General features: G+C 35.8%; 1 protein-coding gene across 1 annotated transcript in view; it reads left to right on the top strand.

Moving 5' to 3' along the window:
* Positions 1-17,019: 17,019 nt before the first annotated feature.
* The window catches only part of AKAP9 (A-kinase anchoring protein 9), a 152,363-nt gene continuing 147,447 nt past the window's right edge, over positions 17,020-21,935 (top strand). Inside the window, exon 1 of the mRNA XM_023532572.1 lies at positions 17,020-17,312. Coding sequence (XP_023388340.1) covers positions 17,265-17,312 — 48 coding nt within the window. The 5' untranslated portion in view covers positions 17,020-17,264. The remainder of the gene's footprint in view (positions 17,313-21,935) is intronic.

Genomic DNA, 21,935 nt, shown 5'->3' with positions numbered 1-21,935 from the left:
AAAGGAGCCAGGGAAATAAGGATGCAAGATCTCTTTGTCTCTGGAGTTCTGTAATTTCTCAGTGATTATCTTACTGTAGTACTTTCATTTATTATGCTAGGCAACCTGTGGATTCTTTGAAAGTGAAATGTCATGGTCTTTGGTTCTGGGAAATTCTCTTGCATTATTTCTCTGATATTTATCCCCTCAACTTTCTCTGTTATCAATTCTAAAACTTGGACTGGTTGGATGTTGGACCACTAATTTTCTTATCTTTTCTTAGTTATTTTCTTCTCTGCCTTGTTTTGTTCTACTTTCTGGGAAATTTCTTGAAGGCTATCTCCCAACTCTTCTATTGAATATTTCATTTTTTTCTATTTTCTTTACTTTTCAAAAGCTTGTTCTTGGTCACTGAACATTACTTTGTAGTAGTTCTATTTTTGACCATGTACACAATCTATACTCTCTTTATCTCTGGAGATATATATTATATATGCTTAATTTTTTTTTATTCACTGTCACTTTCTAAGATCTTTGTTTATCTTGCCTCTCATTTTTCATGTTAAAAACTTCCTTCAAGTGTCTGGTAATTCTCGATTATCTGTTTTATGTGTATGTACATTGGCAGGGCCTAGTGATAAGCGAGATCCTGTAAAGATGATTTGGCAGGGCTACTGAGTTAGAAGGCTGCCAATTAAAGACTTTCACATCTTTTCTTGATTAATCCATTTCCTCAGATAGGATTCTTGCAATATCCCATCTAGGCATATATGTCTAACCTCAAAAGTTCTGGAAGCCAAGGAGGGAAATGAGGTCAGAGCAGTTTACTAAATCCTGCTTTACCAGTTGGCATCTCATTCCTGACCTCAGCTGTTGCTGGTGTCTACAAGTCCAGAACCTTTCCGATTCAAAATTTCTAGATATGACTTCCAATTTCTACTTCTGCATGTAAGAAGCTTAGAAGTCTATGCTAACAAGTAAAAACCTGAACAGACTGAAAAATCAACAACTCTTCTTGGATCTAGGAGAGGGAAGGATGCAGGGAAAATGGCTGCTCCCAAGAATGGAGAGACAGGTAAACACAGGAAGTCATGGCTTGCCAGAGCAGAGACTTATGAGCAGAGGCAACTGGGGGAACCAGTGCTGAGGTAAGAAAATCTGAACTGTAATTGACAAGTCACTGGAAGCTCAGTGTGGACAACTATGAGGGTTAAAAATTCGGATGTTTATATGAGTTAGATAATTGAGGTTTGACCACTAAATATATATCTATATAAGACTTAGGTAAGAAATTAAATAGAGCAAGAAATGCTGACTGTTTAAGCTGGAGTCAGAAAAGGAAGAGGGACTCGAGACCTAATTGCATACATTTGTTGGACACTGGAGTGCTCCAAAGAATTTCAGAAGGTTAGTCTATGTTTTATAGATTACAGTAAAGCCTTTGACTTCATGGATCATACAAATATATGGGCTACTCTGAAAGAAATGGACATGCCTCAGCACTCGATTGTCCTGATGTGTTACCTGTAATTTGGACAGGAAGCCACTATCAGGGCAGAATATATTGAGACAATGGTTTCCTATAGACAAAGCTTTCAGATAAGCGCACATTTTATCTCCCTCTGTGTTTAATCTATACACAGAACATGTCACATGAAAAACTAGGCTAGACTCAGAGGAAGAAGGAGTGAAAATTGTTGGAAGAAATATCAATAACTTAAGCTATGCAGATGACACCATCTTACTGGCAGAAAGTAGCAAGAATTTGAAACAACTACTAATGAAAGTGAAAGAAAAAAGTACCAAAGCAGGACTGCTTCTGAATATCAAGAAGAAAAAAATCATGACTATGGAAGAAATATACAACTATAACATAGACAAGGAAGACATTGAAATTGTAAATATTTTGCTTATCCTGGTTTAGTCATCAGTTTAAATGGAAACTGCAGCCAAGAAATCAAGAGAAGGCCAAGACTCAGAAAGGCAGCAATGGAAGAATTAGGAAAAATCATCAAGAGCAATGATGTGTCACTAGAGACCAAGGCACCATCCATACCCTTGTATTACCAATTTGGACAGTAAAGAAGACTGATGGGAGAAAAATGGTTCATTAGAAATATGGCATTGGAAGAGAGCTCTACATATATCCTAGACCACCAGAAAGACAAATGAATAGGTCCTAGAGCAAATTAAACCTGAAACATCGCTGGAGGCAAAAAATGAGAAAACTGAAACTGTCCTACTTTGGGCACATCATGAGAAGGCAGGTTCTTTGGGAAAGACACAAATGCTGGGAAAAATAGAGTACAGCTTAGAAAACAGGAAGACCAAATATGAGATCAGCTGACCCCATTAGGAAGCCATAGGCATGAGACTACAGGAGCTGAGCAGAGCTATTGAGGACAGAACATTGTGGGCATCACTCATTCAATAGAGTCACCAGGAGTCAGAGCCAACTCTATGACACATAACATACATGCAAGAAATTAAAAATAATTCAGCAATTAGAGCAACAATTCATTGCGTCTCTTCTCGTTCCCCAACCCTGCAGAAAATGAATAGCAAGTTGTAAATGTTTTTTTGTTTCCTGACAATATAGGAGCTTAGCATAAAAGCAAAGCTTCATGACTTGACCAAGAACTACATTCAGTTAAAACATTTTTATGGGACTTTTCCAGATGCTTTAGGCAACTGAGTTGGGGAGGGGGAGATACGAGTCTTCATTTCTGTAATTTTACTAATATTTTCTCAAAAAAGGCTCTGATTTTTTCCTTATTTGGAAAAAAGTTTATTTCATTTTTTGAAATTAGTCACTTTATCACTGACTAGTTTTAATTAATGTTTTTGCAATTATACTACTACTGTCTTTAAAAGATTACAAAGATAGCCTTTGAGCCACTCTTCCCTTGCTGAGGCCCGCTTCCACATCCGGAAGTGTACTATAGCTTCTAATCAAGCTATTCTTTTCTACTGTAAAAAAAAAAAAAAAAAAAAAAAATGGTTACAAAGATAAATTGCGAAACTGAAAATATTCTAGTTACCTTTAGAAAGTTTCACTGTAAATATTACTTATAACTATCTTTTGAATTATTCGAAACTGTAATTATCTTAACAGATTATAACTGATCATTATTCTAATATCTTATGAAAGTCTGACCATTATTTAAATGTTAAAATGAGGACAGTTTATGGAATGTGTCAAGCTACCAAATTGCAATGTGGTCTACAAAAACTATAATTAATAGCCACAATATCTTCTTTAGGTCAAAGTAAGATTGTCTTTTAATTTTTATAAGGAAATTCAGTTTTTAAACTTACTGTTATAAGAATACCTTAATGAAGGCCAAAAACTGTCAAGGTCCTTTTCATATACTTGTTAGGCAAAAATAAATTAAGGGCACTAAATTTTACTATATGAAAGACCCAAGATCAAGGCCTTGTCCTACCTGTTATCAGTCCCACAATTTTGGAAAAGTTGCTTAACCTCTCTCCAGCTCAGTCTCCAAAACGGAAATAATACATTCTTCACATTTGTTGGAATTATGTTGAGAAAATGTGTGTAAAGCAGTTAGTACATGACTGGTAGGTACTTGGAAGGCACTCAACAAATATTAGCAGTCACAATTATTTTTATGGTGGGCAATTTGAACTTTTCAACCTGCATAATTTCTTCCTATTTTAGCAACTAGTTTTGTTCCTTTTTAAGGACTGAAATTCCAAAACCAAAGACGGTTATATAACATCTTGTTCATTATTTGTCCTCTTGTTTGTATTAAAAACCAATACTTAAGTTTTATGTGTATATTCTAGCATCTCATTATTAATATTTAATCAATAATGAGGTAAATTTCCTTCATCTGCCTGTTTTTCCCATGTCAATGCTTCTGTGATGATTGACCATTTGAGGCCATTACAGAATCCCATTAGGCGAGATGTGGAGTATAAACCAATCGCTTAATGTGAACTCATTATTTAACTAGGCTCATTCAAAAGTCCAAGTAAAATATATTTTTTATTTTTTAATTGACCCAAATATGGTAGATGAAACAAATAGGAGTTTCTTTTTCTGACATAAGTCCGGAGGTGAGCAATTGTTATAGTGGTTTCAGTGGCTTAGCAGTGTAGGGCCAGTATCTCTGCAGTTCTCTTGGTCTTTTTGCATAGACAAAATAAACGACTGTGGCAGCTCCAGAAATCATGTCCAGGAAAAAAAGGATGGTAGCTGAAGGGCACGTGAGCTACCTCTGGTGATTTCTTTTTCTTTTTTTCTTTCTTTTTTAATTTTTATTGTTTTACAACTTAACATATAGGAGAATGAAACATATCTCAAATATACCAATCAATATGTGTTGACAAATGTATGCACTAAGATGGTCATCACATAAATCAACATGTAGAGTATTTCCACCACCTCTGAAAGTTCTCTTGTGATCCGTTTCAGCCAGTCACCTCATCCACCCCAGAGGCAACGAGTTCTGATTTCTATCAGTAAAGCTTAGTTTTGCCTTTTTTAATTTCATAAAAACGAAACTACACAATATGTACAATTGAATTTTTTCACTTAATAGTTTTGAGATTCTCGCATGTTATATATATTAAGAGATTGGATCTTTTTATTGCTGAGGAGTATTCTATTGTCTGTTCCTTTTTTATCACAATACCAAAAGATTTCCCAGTAACTTTCCTAGTAAATATATCTTGTATCCCATGGGTCATATCTGGTCTCATGGCCACTCCTTGCTACAAAGGAGGCTGGGAAAATACTTGTCTTTCTAGTTTCTATAATGGAAGCTTATAAAAGAGACACGAGTTGGGAATGGGTTTTGAGTAGCCAAACAGCATCCGCTAAAATGAATTTGCCAATTTTAAACTTTATGATGAAGCCTAGGTTTTATTCTTTTTATTAAAAAGTGCTGGTTATCTTATTTATGTATTAGTATTTGAAATGCACACAACATATTCAAAGGTAAATATAAGTTTGAATTGGAAAGAAACCAGTGAAAAATTTTTAAATGGAAATGTGAAGTTATTTGCTTCACAATTTAAAAAATTCTTAAATTATCATAAAGAAAATTATAAAAGAAAAATAGAAATGTAAAATTGTGAAATGTGTAATTGGAATATTAAAAAATTATGTTGTTCAAAACTGCACTGTCCAATATAATAGACACTAGCTATATATGGCTATTTAAATTATAATTAAATAAAAGTTATACTAGGTACATTCGAAGTGTGCAATAACCACATGTGGCTAGTGACTACTGTAATAGTGCAAATATAGACATTTCTTCAGTCATTGTGGAAAGTTCTATAGGACAGTACCGCTAACGAAGGAGGGGAAAGGAACAAATAAAGATCATTTTCCATCAATAGAATAGAATCTTAATTGATTTGGGGTACGATCAAAGAGTGATGGGTAGTGTTACTACATAAAGATTTAGTTAATATTTAAGTGAACATTAAAACAGAGAGAGAATGAATATTCATTTGTTCTTTTAATAAATATTTATTGAGCACCTACCATATACCAGACTTTAAGCGTATAACAATGAACTAGTTAAAGTCACTGTTTTCGGGGCATTTCTGGTATGATACTGGGCATAGACATTTAATAAACAAATGATGTCACGTAGTGACAGTGCTGTGAAAAAAAACAAGCAAGGAATGGAGGAGGACATCTTTATAGGATGTTCAAGGACAGCCTTCTCTGATAAGATGAAAACTATGTAGAGAGGACTAGAAAATGAGCTGTTTGGCTGTCCAGAGAAGAACATTCCAGGCAGTGTGAATATCAAGTGCAAAGACTCTGAGTCGGTACATGCTTGACTTTTTGAAGAAAGACCAAGGCCAGTGTGGCTAGATCAGAGTAAATAAGGCAGAGAGAGTAGTTGGGATAAGAGACCAGATTAGGTAGGTGTTATGAATATCTAGGGTTGTACTCTGAATAATAGAGAATGCCATTAAAAGGTTTTGAGTAGAAAAATGACATGACGTGACATATTTTATAAGGATGGGTCTGGTTACTGTGTAGAGAATATACTATGAAAAGGCAAGAGTAGAAGCAGACACCAGTTACGGCCTTAGCAAAAATCAAGGCAAGAGATCATGGTGGCTTGGTCCAGGGTGTTACTTGGAGAAGTGGGAACAAGTGGCAGAATTGTGAATATATTTTAACATACTTTACTATTGGATTGAATATGAGTTCTGAAAGAAAAAGAAGAAACAAGGAAGACTTTAAGATTATTGGCCTGAAGAACTCATAAAGTAGGAATACCATTTACTGGGATAGGGAAAACTATTGGAAGAGCATGTTTGGGATGTATTTTTAAAGTTGGATTTTGCACATATTTAAGTGTTTATTGCACATTCAAGTACAGTTGTCAAATAAGTAATTTGGCATATGAAGTTGGAGTTAAAGGGATAGTCCAAGATGGAGCTGTATGTAAGTAGACAGCATATAGGTGGTATTTTAAGTAGTGGCACTAGGTAAGACCACTAAAGTAGTAATTAGAGATAGAGAGAAGATCTGAGGACTGACCTTGGGCACTGCAACATTTAGAGGTCAGGAAAACAAGAAGGAACCAGACCCGATCATTGACTTTGGAAACATATTGGCCATAAGTGCCCCTGACAAGAGCAGTTTGTGTGGAGTTGTGAGGATGAAAGCCTACTCCCCATCTTTAGCCCCAGTAGCATAAAGCATTTTGAGGAGAATAGTTCCCACTTAAGAAGACTACAGGGACAGCAGTGTGTTAGAGAACAATTTTCAGCAGATCAAGAAATGAAGGAAATAATCAGATAAGAGGTTTCAGATATTTGGGATTTTGCTGACTATACTGTGAGTTCTAAAGGGCACGTCAGGTTTGATTTGAGAGATGAAATAGGGGGAGGAAGCAAAAAATAGGGTTTATATTACAGAAGATGTGAAAGGTTCTCTTGAGTTTTAGTTTATAAGAAAGAAGGAAAGGAAGAGGGAGGGAGCGAGGGAGGATAGGAGAAAGATGGGGGTGGGGGAAGGAAGGAAGGGGAATTGAAGGTATTAACTGAATGATTCAGTTGTTTTTTCTGTTCAAGTCTTCTAGTTTATTGTAGTAATTCTCTTGTTTTGGTTGTACTGTGCAGATATAACTTTTATAAATTATCAAAGATGAAACAAATTAAAGAGAAGGAATACAAGTTGTATACAAGCTCTGTGGATTCATTGTTTCCACTACTTTCTCATCTCTAGTTACTAGCAACTGCTACAAAAATTATCCCCAGGAATTTATTGAAAACCAATTTGTGTTTTTCATTAACCGAACAGGTAATTTGAAGAAAAGCAATCATGGGAAGTACAATACAGATAAAAGAGTGTGTGATCATTTCCAAATTTATGTCTCCATATCTAAGCCATTTTCTTTCTTTTTCTTTTTTTAATGAATCCCTTGGTCAATCTGCACAGGATTGAATTTCATTGATATGGGAATCCACATTCTCCAGTGCATAAGTTATATCAGATGAATCAGATGTACATACCAGAAATAAGGACAAATTTTGTAAAATCATTTCTTATACCAATATATAGAGTATAACATGTTTTAAAAATACATTTATACAAATGAGTTGAATATCTTATATTACTAATGTTTTTAGAGCTATTTAGGTCATGCATATCCTTAGAAGAAGATGAAAATCAAATATTGATCATCAATATGCTTAATCAAAGTCTTTACAACCAAGGAATATCATGCTAAAGAAATACTATTTTTTGATGGTGAGCTCTAACAGCCAAAATAAATGCCCTTGAGTTATAAAATATATTCTATGAATACCATCTTTATTAGTTTTTCACTGATAAGGACACTTGGTATGTTTGAAATGATATCTGAATATAGTTTTAATTTGCATTTGTCTTACTATGAGCTAGGTCCACCATTTTTTATACTTTAAGTACTATTTACACTTCTTTTTCTGTGTACTATTAATATCTTTTGTCTGCTTTTCGAACCTAAGTTATTTAAAACTGAGCTTCCTCTACTAGAATTATATCATATATACTATATACATTTCCTCAAATTTAAATTCTACACCAAAAACTATAATTAAAATAGCAAAAAAGAAATGATAATTTCATATGTGTTGGTACATATTTGGCAAATCATTACTTATAGAATAGAAATGTCTTAGTCTGTTTGGACTGCTATAACAGAATACCATAAACTGGGTGGTTTATAAATGGAAGAAATTTATTTCTCACAGTTGTAGAGGCTTAAAGTCTGAGATAAGGGTGACAGCACATTTGCATTCTGGTGAGAATTCTCTTCCATGTGCAGACTGCCAACTTTTCATTGTATCTTCACGCATCAGTAAAAAGCTTAGGGAGCTTCTCAGGCTCTCTTTCCTAAAGGCACTAATCCCATTCTTGGGTGGGGGAGGGTCTGCCCTCAAGACCTAATCACCTTCAAAAAGCCTTACCTTCTAATACCATCACAACGGAGGTGAACATTTCCATATGTGAATGGGGCGGGGAGGGGCACAACATTCAACATATAGCCTTGTCCTCCAACCACCTGTGTCACTTTCACCTGGGAGGCTTGTTAAATGTGCAGTACTCACAGGCCCCTTAGGCCAGCTTGGACCTCTTTTTTATTAAACATTCCCTGTAATTCATTTGCACCTTAAGTTTGAGAACCACTATGAAATTGAGAAATCAACAAATGTAATCTGGACGTTTAAAAATAGCATTTTTTTAAGCTACTACAGAAATGTTTAAAGATAAAATCACTCTTGTAAAGGAAAATCAGCAAACTTTATAGTTCTAAACTGTGATTATATCTGTATACTTTGAAATTCTATATTTTTGATTAGTAATTTAGGATATTTTCTTTCAAAAAGTGGTCCTATATCTTATGTCGGTTTATTTGTCAATATAGATGTCAGAGTCAATTTTTTCCTACATAATTAGTATTTTCAAACCTTTAGGTAGCTTTTAGTAAATCATGCTATCAGAGCTCTAAATGGTACTTCAGTCATTGAATTAAAAAAGTCTGTGGAGACTACTGGCTGATAACTTATTACATCTAAGAGACTCTCTAGTAAAGGTTAATAACACACACACATGCACACACAAGGTTATATAAAGACATTCAGAATTACCTTATCTACCTTCACAATGGTGAGTTCTATTCCTGGTTTCTTAGATGAAGATTGGGGGAATAGAAATTAATGTGAAAATACATATTAATTCTGGGGACATAGAAAGAGTTCAGATATTTGATATTATTTTGCCTATTTTTAAGTGGCATACAGTTTACATAAGATCTGTTTGTTAGAATCCTTAAAGATGCAAAGAAAATTTATACTCAGATCACCTTTGGCAGTGGAGATTTTGTGCAAGGACACACTAGGATGTACGGTTGTTAATAGCCCAGGTTGTTATCTTCTGAGTCATAAAGTTACTCTGGGTACCTCCAAGACTGGGAAGTATAGCAGGGCAGGTATCATAGAAAATTGGAATCATGCCTAAATTCTCTTAGTTCACAAGACATCTTACTTTCCAAGACAGAGAGAATGTGATTAAGTCCATCACCATTCAATATGAAGTGCTGAAATTGGTTAGAATTTTTGGCCACATTAACTCACAGGATGTCATTCTCCTTTGTATCCAGTCTTTATAGAGGTCTGAACATTTGCAGCCCAGGATAAATAAGATTGGTTCCACTCAAATCCAGCACAAGCTATAGCAACTCAAGGGAGTTTCTCTAAGAAGGACATTGTAAGCATAGTTGGTGTTTAGCATTTCATAGATTCGTGGCTGAAACAGAAGAGACACTGGAAGATTATTTTTTGAAATTTCCTTTCATATTTAGACAAAATGTATCTTAACTCTAAAAACTACATGGACTTTTGATACAGAGCTTTTGAAAACTCACTTATTTCATGTTCTATAACTGCTTAGACTTATAAAAATCCTTGAAGATCTGAAATTAGCATATACTGTATTCAGTAATCAATTGCAATGTCTTGGATTATAGGCTTATAATTCCATCTTGATAATAAGTTAACACCTGAGATTTCTCTAACACCTCAGTAATTTCTGTTGGCCACTCTAAATGAGTACTAGTTTCATAAGCCATGAATAATCATTTGAAACCAAAAACTTTAACCAAAAAATTTCTTAAATGTTATTTAATACATTCTGTAAGGATGCATTTATTCCTTTTAAACTCAAGTACTCATTTAATTTGGAGAAGCATCTTAGCAAAATGGAATAAGACTTAAATCAGGGGCTCTGGGGTTAGGACTAGGTAGGACTTTTACTCCCCAACTATGGAAATTTAGATGTGTCATTTAATCTCTCAAGACTTCAGTTTTTATTCTATAAAATGTGGATAAACTGTATGCCACAAGCTTCCTCTATTTTCTTTTTTTATATACCTCTCACCTCTAATTTTTACTACAATAAGTAAAAATAACTATTTTTGGTTTTAGCATTTAATATCTTCTTTTTCTTTAACCTTAATTACAAAGGACACTAATCACATTTGCAAAGCAAGCTTGATTTGTATGTCTCATAAATATTTGTCTTGTGAAGATCTGACATTGTATATGGATTTCTTGCATTGTATAAAATGTGATTTAGTATCAATTCATGGGGAGCCCAGTGATCACCCGTCTGGCTAGAATGGGAAGTTGGTAAGGGGGAAGAGATGAAGTTAGGACTACATAGTAAAATGAGCAAATTATATAGGGCCTTGAATGATAGATTTAGGAATCTGAAGTTCATCTTATGGGCAGTTAGTAGGAAGTCATTTTATAATGAAATAACTTAGTAAAAGTTGCATCTTGGAAAGTTATGAGATTAAAATGTAATGGTGAGGAATGAAGCTGACATACCAGCTTGGAGTCTTCTGAAATTTTCAAAATATGAGATAATGAGAGTCTAGTCTACCATGTTGGCTGTGGAACAGAAAAGGCTGGGAAGTAGTCAAGAGACTCTGGGAAAGAAAGCACAACAGGACATGTGTCTGATAGACATGAGGATGAGATAGAGAAGGATACAAGATGTCTCTGGGATTTCAAGTTGAGGAGATTAAAGAAAGTCATTAACTGAAATAGAAAAGTTTGAGCAAATTTTAGGTAGTTTGCTTGGCAGGTGATGGTGAGAAATGTTCAGTGAAAATAGTAGCTAGCAATGTTTTCTGATTAGGGAAGCAAAGCCATAAAGATAGACCAAAGAGTAAAATAACAGTAGATAATAATTCTATCTGGTTTAGCAGAAAAATCATAGATGAAAGTTTTCTCTGAAGAATTTTGGTCCAAGTTATAATAAGATAACAGTTTTGTTACCATAGGATCATGTATGTGGATCTTCAATGTATTATTCTGAACTTGGACAAATTAAAGGAAGCTATCAGTAAAATCCTTGGTCTTTCAGTTTCACAATATATACCTTTGAAAAATGAGAAAGATGGATACCTTCCTGTAAAGAGTCATTGATGAGATATTTGAGGAAATCTAAATCATTTTATTCTTTATTTTTCCCTTGGCTTTTTAAAAATATAATTAGTTGTTTGTATTTACATTGTACAATTCAATGAGTTTTTTTTTCAATTAAAGTTGGCATGCAATAATATACCAGTTTCAGTTGTACAGCCTAGTGATCAGAGATCCACATAACTCACAAAGCGATCTAGTACCCCTCGTTCCCCTTACATATTTATCACAATATTAACTATCTTCCCCATGCTATGCTCTATATCTCCATGTTTATTCTGCAACTATTCACTTGTACCTCTTAATCCCCTTGCCTTTTTTTCCATCCCCCAATCCCCGTCCTATCTAGTACCCCTCAAAATATTCTCTGTATCTATGAGTTTATTACTGCTTTTTTTGTTGTTGATTTTGTTCTTTAGATCCTACATGTATGTGAAATCAAGCGATATTTGTCTTTCTCTATCCAACCCATTTCATTCAGTGCAATAGGTCCATCAAGGCAATATCTTTTTTCATCCCCTTCCTTTAATCTGTGTGTGAGTCCTTTTAATCTGAAGTGAGTCTCTTATAGGGAGCATATGTATGCATCTCGTTTTCTTATCCATTGAGGCACTCTATCTTTTGGTTGGAGCACTTAATTATTTTCCATTTGATGTACTCGTTGATAAGAATGTAGTTATTATCATTCTTTGTTCCTGTTTTTTATATGTTTTTCCTTCTTAAAGAAGTCCCTCCAACATTTTTTAAATGGTTTGTGTAACAAAATACAGAATTCACCAGTGAGGTACATTAAAGAACTGGATTACAATTCAAAAAGCCTACGTGTACATTCTAAAGATTTGTGGACAAGGACATGATTGAATTTTATATTGATAATTAACTCAGGCAAAAACTCCAGAAAGCCACATGTTAAAGAAAATAAAACTAGAAAGGGTGTGTATGTGTGTGTTTGCATTTAAATGAAAATGAGGTTAATGTCAAACACGTAATATCATAATTAAAATGTGTGACACACAAACAGGAATTAAGCACATGGGAAAACAGAAGATAATTGTGCATTGGTGAAACATGATTCAAATAGTTAATGGAAATCACTTGGTTAACTTAAAAGAGGCATATAGAATCTGAAAAAGACCCAGAGAATGGCAACTAAAATGATCAAATATTATTTTAAATAGACCATATAAGAAAGGGCTAAAAAAAATTTTTTTTAATTCTCAAGGGAAAAGACTTAAAACAAGTTGTAATGCCCCTTCTCCTGAATTTAGGAGGGAAATTTTGTCCCAGATAATAAAACAATATAAGAAAGAACCATTTTTTTTCCCCCTTTTACAGAATCCAAGGAATTGCCTCAATTACTACTATAGCTTTTGTGAGATTAAGGTCTAGTGATATATATTGACTACTAAAATGAAATGACTGATAGGATATATCTGACCAATTTGTGAAAAATCAAATAACATAGAAATGACAATCATGATATGGTGGGGAGAGGGATTAAGAAAGCTTCTCACAGTAGGATTTAGCTACAGTTAGAGCCATGTCTTGTTTGATGTTTACAATAGGTACTCTTCATATACTAGTTTGCTGTGTTGTCAATAAGAAATTAGCACTGTTTATATGGAAAATATAAAAAGTACTTTTAGAAATCTTTAATTCCTATGGGAAACAAGTATAATACAGTATTCTCACTATTAAGAAGGCAAGTCAACACTAAAAGAAATATGGCTTACTTATGAGTTTTACACATGTTATTAACAGAGAATCACTAGAATGTAACTTCAATCAGGGAAGACAAACATATAAATATATCCCTTTTCAGTTCTGGTCCACTGGAAGTGACTTCTAGGGGCTCTTGTTGAGAAGGGTACTGAGGCAGTGTTTGCACTCAGTAGGAAAACGTTAATGATGACAACAATGACAACATGAAAGCCTCCAGTGACCTTCACTTTCCTAAATTCAGAAGTCATTTCTCAGTCCTCATTTTACTTAATTAGCAGCAGTTGCTACAGTTCACTTCTTCCACTTTCACTCTCTTCACTTGGCTACTGGCTCCCTGGCTTACCTAGCTAGCCACTGTTCTCAGTCTCATTTGCTGATTGCTCTCACCTTCCTTCCCTGTTAGAGTAGGAATGCTCTAAGACTCAGTCACTATATTTCTCTATATCTAAATTGGCTTCCCTAGAGCAGCATGGTTCAATAAAAAGTAATAGGAGCCACAAATGCTAACCACATATGTAATTCAAAATTTTCTAATAGCTACATTTTTAAAAAGTAAAAAATTGGTGAAATCATATATATTATATATGTACATACATAATTTAACCCAGTATACTCAAAATATTAGCATTTTGACATATAATCAACATAAAATATATTTTAAAATTAACATGTGATATTAAATTACTTTTATTTTTCCATCAGGAAGCATTTTACTGTTGCTCCAAGTTTAAGAATTTTCACTGACAGAAAGTTCATACTTTCAGAAAATCTCCCGCATAGCCCTGCTCCGCTACTGAATCTTGATTTTTATAGACACCAACATATTTCTCTCCAATACAATCGTTCTACCCATGATTAACAGATCAGTCTTAACCTCTAATTTCAGTATTTGGCCTTGACTCAGGAAGTTCTTCAGGACTGTTGTTAATTCAGGAAAAGTGGCATTATCTAAAGCAGATGCAGTGGTAACTACGCAAGGTACTCACCATTAACAGTAATGAGATATTTTTAGTGCTTTTGCCATAATACTAAGTCTTCAAAATCCAGTGTGTTAAACTGACAGCATATCTCAATTCAGACTGGCAATATTTCATGTGTTCAATAGCCACATGTATCTAATGGCTGTTGTACTGGACAGCATGGCCCTAGATGATCTTATCTAAGCCCTTAACTTAAAATACCATCTGACTACTCTCAAATTTATATTTCTTTTTTAGACCTCTTTCCTGCACTCCAGACTCAGATAGCCAAGGGTCTATTTAACATAACTTCTTGGATATTTAATACGTATTTCTTACTAAACTCTTGGTCTCCTCTAAATTTGTTCCTCCCCATATCAGTTGCTCTTCTCCATATCAGAAACTCCATCATTTCAGCTGCTCAGGCCAAAAACATTGGAGTCAAGCCTGACTCCTCTCTTTGTCTCAAATCTCACATTTCATCTACAACTCCATGTTGAAGATATACCCAGAATATAACCCATTACCACTACCATGGTTTAAACTCCAACTATTTCTTGTCTGAATTATTGCAATAGCATCCATACTGATCCCCCGCAGTCTAGTTTCCTCATGGCAGACACATATCCTTTAATAATGTAAGCCAGATCATGTCACTCATCTGCTCAAAATTCTCCAATGACTCCCAATCTCAGAATAAAAGTCAAAGTCCTTACAGTGACTTTCAGATCTCTACTTCTCTGACCTCATCTTTTACTATTCTCCTCCTGCTCACTCTGCTCCAGCCACCCTCACCTCCTGTTTCCCTTTTAACACACCAGTCACGTTCTAGCTTCAGGGACGTTAGACTTGCTACATACTCACTTATTCCCATGGCTCATGCTCTTATTTCTTTCAAGTTTTTGCTCAAATATCATCTCAGGGAATGACTGGAATGACTTACTGAATGAATGAATGACAAGAATAGGTACCATAAGAAGGTATTAGAGCCTTAGTGCCACATGCTTGCTCTTCTAACAGAAGTCAACACACAATCAAATTTCAACATTTATTAAGCACCCATTATAAAACAGACATGTATGATTGGCTAGTCTTAGTGAAGGAGAACATTAGAATAATCTTGTTACTTTAGAAGGTTCTTGAATGTTATCAGCACATACTGGAACAAATAGCTGACTTCCTTAGACAATGAGAAAACAGGATCTATTACCAAACAGGAATATCTTGTCAGATATCTTAGGACTTCTTCCTCCTAGGCAATCAGAACCTACAAACATCATCAGTCCCACAATCCAGGCAGTACTGAAATCATTTCACTATTAGAACACTTGGTTCTAGTCCTAGTTTTATTCTTAGCTTTGCGGGTGACAGAATAAATCACTTTTCCTTTAATGGTCTCAATTATTGTATTCCTATGGTAAAATGTCTAATCTCATTCACTTCCCAATTCAGGTTAAAATAGATAACAGGACAATATATACTTGGGTGTTACAAGGTGGCACAATTATGTGTGCATTATGGAGTTTGAGAACAAAAAATTATCTTTTTTAAACCTAAGAATTTCTAAATCAGAACTACTTAAAACTAGTCTTCAGTTTGTGGTAGATTTAAGATCTTTAGTCTTTTCCTTTTTCTCTTTTAACCCCAATTTTCACTTAACAGCTTTTCTATGAGTAAACTCATAGCTTATTTTATTTCACACTTCAATCCATCCTAGCTCAAAAGAGAAACGTTACTAACCTGAATAATCAACCCCAGACATTAAAATGTATAGTTTCTCCCAGGAATGGAGTTGAAGGTAAGAGGGTGGAGAGAAAAAAAGGAAGTATTGAAGGAACAGATTTAAAAAAAGGAAAGGGAATAATGCTTGATTTATTAAAATGGCTCAGTTCAATCCAGTAAGTGTTTGTTGGGTGCAAAGTATTGTGCTAGTCATTTCAGTAATGTCAAGATGAGGAAGACAGTCTCTGCCATCAAGAAGCCAGGAGTATGAGGTGAACAAATTATTAAAATATCATGCAGAATACCGAAAGGAAATACAAGAAGAAAGAAAACTGACATTGAGGACGTTTTAATATGCCAGGGGCAGTCACATATATTAACTCGTATATAAACAACCCTTCCAAAACTTCCAAGGAAACTCAGGGAGGATAGGTAACTCGTTCAAGGTCATTCAAGCCAGAAAGTTAATGTACACTGACGTTCCCAGCCCAGGTTCCAAAGCCTAAGCTCCTTTCAGGATACTATTGCTAAGGGAACCTTCAAGGAGCGGGAGGAGAAAAGTTACGATACTTCCAGTTGCGGTGGAGGAAACAAAGAGATCAGAAAAGCTATTTGAGACGGCGTGTGAGGTGGGCCTTGAAGGAGATTGGGCGGACCAGTGTGAGAAGAGGGAGGGACTTTCAACTAAAGAATGACAGCCCTGGCTACTATCCAATTCTTCCAGTCGAGTAGTCAATCTAGGTTGAAAACTGAAGTCCGGTGGGTACTCTCCCCGCCCTCCCCATCTTTTCTTTGGGGTCTTTTCACCGTTCACTAATTTCACCGTTAGGCATCTGTTATTTTTGTAACTTGAAAAATCTCAAAATCTTAAAAGAGACTAGCGTCCCTTGGACGGTGGGTGGGGGTCCGACGGGCGCCCCTGGCACACCCCCTTCTCCCACCTCCTCGGCCAGGCCGCTCCCCGTGGAGCGTTCGGCCCCGGGGAAGGGTGTTCTAACGCGCCAGCTTTTCGCTCGTGGGAGCCAGGTCCCCGCCGGGTCGTGATCGGCCGCGCGGCGGCTCCGGGGCCGGCGGGGGCGGGGCCGGGTCGCGGGCGCACCTGCCCGGCGCGGCCGGCTCGCGGCGGCTGCGCGGGCCCGCGTTCCCCCTCCCGCCCCAATCCCCGGCTCCCGCCCTGCCGTGTGTTTACGTGGAGACGAAGATGGCGGCGGCGGTGACGGCCCTGCCCGTGCGGCGGAGGACGGTCAGCCAGTGAGCGCAGAGACTGGTTCCAGTCCGGGCGGGGGAGCGCCTGGCCGGCCCTGCTCCTGGGGCCGCAGAGCTTGCGGTCGCACTTCCGTCCGAACCGACCTTTCCTTCCTATCCCGACCCTTTCTCTGTCTTCCCCCAGCCTTCCCCGCAGAGGCCATGGAGGACGAAGAAAGAAAGAAGAAGCTGGAGGCTGGCAAAGCGAAGGTAACAGCGGGAGGCTGCAGGGCCCGCAGTGGGAGGCGGTGGCTGGGAAGGGGTGAATGGGGGCCTGGGAAGCGGAGATCGAGCGGCCCGGGTGCGCTGCCTGGGAGCGAGGTGCTGCAGGGGCTGCATTTTCCCCTCGCCCTTTTCCTTTCCAATCGTAAAAGCCTGGTGTTACTACCTAGCACACAATACTTCCCGTAATGATTGGGTGGTGTGGCTCCTTTCTCATGAAAGGAGTAAAACCTTTTTTTTTTATTGTGTTGTTATAAACTGATATTTATAGCTCCAAATCTCGAACCTTTCACTTTTTTAGGGAGTTTTATGGGTAGTGCAGTCATTGTGCTTTTCAGGGTGGGGATTTAGGGCTTTTCTTTATTCGGTGGGGGATTTGTACGTCGATCGTGAACTTGGCTTTCTTAGGTGGCATGCTCTCGCTCTTGGGTGTGTGATTGGCCTATGACAGCTGTCTTAGCATTGGTTTGAGTGCCACAAGTGCCAGCTGTGAACTTCGCGTTAAGAGCGGTTTTAGAAACATGGCTTTCTATGTTTGTATTTGATGGTCTTTGTCATGGCATGCGCTTTTGTATTGTGTGGAATGTTAATGTAGTATGTGAATGAAACTTCTGGGGAGCAGAGGTTCCATAGTCTAAGCAAACCTATAGAATTCCTGCTTTAAATAATTGAATCGTTATGTATGTCTTGGTGAGTCCTCATGTGTATAAAAAAACTGTAAAGCAAACAATACAAAATTATACACAGGTATTCACTGGGTTTCACGAAAATTCTGACAGACAAAATATAAATAGCATTTTTTTAAAATTACGTATTCCAGAATATCTTTTGTCTAGCTTCAAAGGCCCCCGTCCTCCCTATAATAAAGTTACTTTTTATAGATTACATTTGAACCATTTTATTAGAGATGATTGTTAGCAATCACATTTGGACCATAATTAAATTATAATATAGTTCACTGTTTTTTTCTCTTCTTCTCCTTCAAAATGAATAAACAAACAAAGGAGACCTGGTCTATGATTTCAATAATCATTGAAGGGCCATACTGCAGAGACACAGTAGTAGATGCTCAACACAACTTATATACATAAAATACATAGTTTGTATACATAGTCATTTATATGTATATAAACTAGCTTCATATTTCTAAAAGATAGTTGGTTTTCCCATAAGCTCCTTCTAAAGTAAAGGCTTAAGTGCTTGTATGTTATCAAGTAGATAATATTACTTTAGGATCTATAAATGGAGAGAAAGGGGAATCAAGGCATCTTCAGAAGCCCACAGTTGCTTACATTTCTGCAACCTGGGAATCTGAGCAAGCTCTGAATCCAAGAAAGTGTAGGTAAGGTGTGCACCTTCTTCCCAAAGCATTGACGTTCTAATTAGACATTATGTTTATCTGTTGCCTCAGAATTTTTACTGTTTGCCCCCAGAAGTATCTTTCCTAAATATGTGTGAAGCAGTCCTACAAAACAGTTTACTTTGGACAACACATTTCATCATGGGAGGTTCATTTTAACTGCTTCGATTTGGCAAAAGAGAATTCTAGTTTCTGTGTGTGTGTGTGTGTGTGTGTTTTGTCTTTCATATTCTGCCAATGGAGTAAAAAATCTCTTTAACATTCACTTTTTCTGTAAAAGATTATAGTTCTCTAGAGTTGAGCCTGAATTTTCCAGTCAGAAATAAATCTGAGACTTCTAAGGCAAGGTATTTTTACTGGGACATTAGCTATACATTATAAAAACAGTGGAAACAGCCTTCAAAGACAATATTAGGTGAATTGTTTTCTAAACTATATTATATAAGTGTGATGGACTATTATGTAGCCATTAAGAATGTGAAGACTGATAGGAACAAGGAAAATAGAAATAAAACAGCATCATCAAAAGTAGTGTATATATTATTTCACTTGTATAAACTTGTGCTTTAGGACTTAAATTTTTGGATTATAAATGTAAAGTCATTCAGCAAACCTATATTGAACTCCTGTTTTGTAACCACAAGGTGGAAATTGAGAGGTGGTGACAGACAGTCTCTGTTCTCAAGTTGCTCACAGTTTAGTGGAAGAGACAGACACTGGGTAATAAGTACAATGATAGAGTAGGTACAGTAGGATTTTGGGTGAGTTCTTTCATTTGTTAAAATGAGTAAAGATTTTGACAAAAAAGGTTCTTAGTATTGGTGTTAATTCAGCCTAGCAAAATGCTTATCAGATAGTAAGTACTCAATAGATATTTGCTCAGTGAATGAATGAGCAGAGTGACTATGAGTCCTCACTGGATGCTGCTTTACTAGCATGTTGTAAATAACAAGAATCCAGTCTTCTCTTAATTTGAAGTTTCTTATGGCTGACATCAGAAGTCATTAAAATGATCATTTCCAAAACTTATTCAGATACTTGGTTCTCTATGTCTTATTTGTTCATTGGACTTAAGCATTGTATTTGATAACATAGTTTACAAATCACAACTTTTAAATTTTTTTCTTGGTTTTTGGTAAACTGTTCACTGAAAATTTTACCTTTCTATATCTAGACCTTATAAATGATCATTTTTTATGATTTGTCATGTTTATAGTATAGTATACTTTATAAAGTATTTTATGCCAAACAAAATCTATAATAATAGCTGAATAAATTTTGGTATATGTAACCATTAAAATCTACGGAGACTTCTTGAATTGGGAAAATGCCCACAAATAATGCCAGGTTAATAAAAATGTCACCCCAAAAAGCAAATGTACATATTTATATATGAAGACACCTAAAAAAAAAAAATCCACCAAGATGTAAATATGATGGTTATCTCTGGGTGGTGGATTATGGACAATTTAAATTTTCTATGCCACTTTTAGTATCTTCCAAATTCTCTGCAATGTATTTCTTTTATGATCAATAAAAAATGTTTAAATACTATTTTTAAAAACAAAAGCTTGTTGTCGAAGAACATATTATGTTGTATGATCAGTATACAGAACAAGAAGATGAGGCACAGAATAACTAGGTTTCGTAAGGGCCACCACTTTGTTGTAGTCTTGGAACTCTAATTCTTATTCCAGTGCTGCTTGTATTATATAGTTGGGATTCTATGTACTAGACATTTATAGATCTTTCTGTTTTTGTAATTTTTATCGATTTTTCTTGCTGTCAGTTCTCATTGCCATTAATATGCTTATCTTACCTTGCTTCTCATCTGCCTCTTCCCCTAACATACTGTTTTAGGTTTGCTGTGGCTAGAGAACCCAGTAACTGAGGTAGATAAAATAGTTTGTAAAAATCAAGGGCCAATGGAGCCTGGTGAATAATAGGCTTTATGACAGTTTAGTTTTTCTGTAACTTGTTGGTTTTTTGGTTTGCTGTCAGCTACTTCCTCAGTGTTGGTGTTGCAAGAATCCTGACCCATGGAGATGTGAGACATTACTACATTATTAAGTAAATATTTTCAGAGCTGGATTAACCCTCTTTACTAGGTGCTGACAGGGACTGCACGACACAGGCTGCTTTGTGTTGAACCAAACTATTTAACTCCACTTTAAAAGACTTCATTTTTTCCAAGTAAAATTATTTATAGTATTATGTAAACAAAGTAATGTAATATTAGCAAACAAAATTAGAGGACAGTGTGTATTTAGTATAAAATTCTTACTCCCATAAATTCACATTAGGTATACTTTTTAATATTTTATTTTGTGCTTTATAATATCCTAATATTCAAATGTAGCAGAATTCAGTAAAACCAAAGTTTTGCACCAGGTAGTCAGCATTTATTTAATTTATATTATTTGATGAATAATTATTAAAATTTTTGCCTGTTGCTCTTAGTAAGTAGTAACTATATGATTTTTATTTGTTAAATGAGCATTTTCAGTTTGAAAAATAGTGCCAATTTTATGCAAAAAGAATAGTGCTTTTTGCAAGCTGTATAATAGGTTATTGATAGCAGGACCTTTCAACTAGTTTCCACTCTGATAGACAAAGGTAGTTATGGTGCAAAATTGTCCTTTGCATATTTCAGATACACTGCTCCACCACTCTGAAAGTTGCTCTTCACTTCACCTCTGTTTCTTTTAAACCTTCTGATCTTTTATTCTTATATGTGACATAGCTTACCTAGCTTTCAAAGTGAACACAACATTTGTCAACATTTATTGCAACAGTGGTGCGTTTTTTGTGACTCAAGAAACAAATTCAGGATCTTCAGGCTTTGTTGGAAAAAACAAAACATGAGTTTTAGATTGAGCTTTATGAGCTTTATGAGAGATAATATGATGGAAGGAATGGGCAGAACAGGCTTCTTGAAGTATTGAAGAAAGGTTTCTAAGGCAAATCCAAGAAATTTCAGGGACAGGAATAGGGAAGTGATTGGGTAAAAGAGCCAAAAGGTTGAATGAAGAAAGACTTACCAAGGAGGTCTATGGCATCCTGTCAGTGAAACTCAAAGTTGAATGAGCACATGGAAAAGAGGAAGTGGAAAAGATTGGCTATATCCACGTTACTGGAATATGACAAAATTGGGGCAAAAATTATTTTAAAACAAAACACCTTTTTTATACATAAAAATTTTGTAGTAAGAGCTAAACTACGACTACAAAATATTTATTATAGACTACTAA

Source organism: Pteropus vampyrus, unplaced genomic scaffold, assembly GCF_000151845.1.
Source record: "Pteropus vampyrus isolate Shadow unplaced genomic scaffold, Pvam_2.0 Scaffold4, whole genome shotgun sequence".
NCBI classification, from domain to species: Eukaryota; Metazoa; Chordata; class Mammalia; order Chiroptera; family Pteropodidae; genus Pteropus; species Pteropus vampyrus.
Note: the sequence above shows the minus strand (reverse complement) of the source record. Positions and strands in the feature narration are given on the sequence as shown.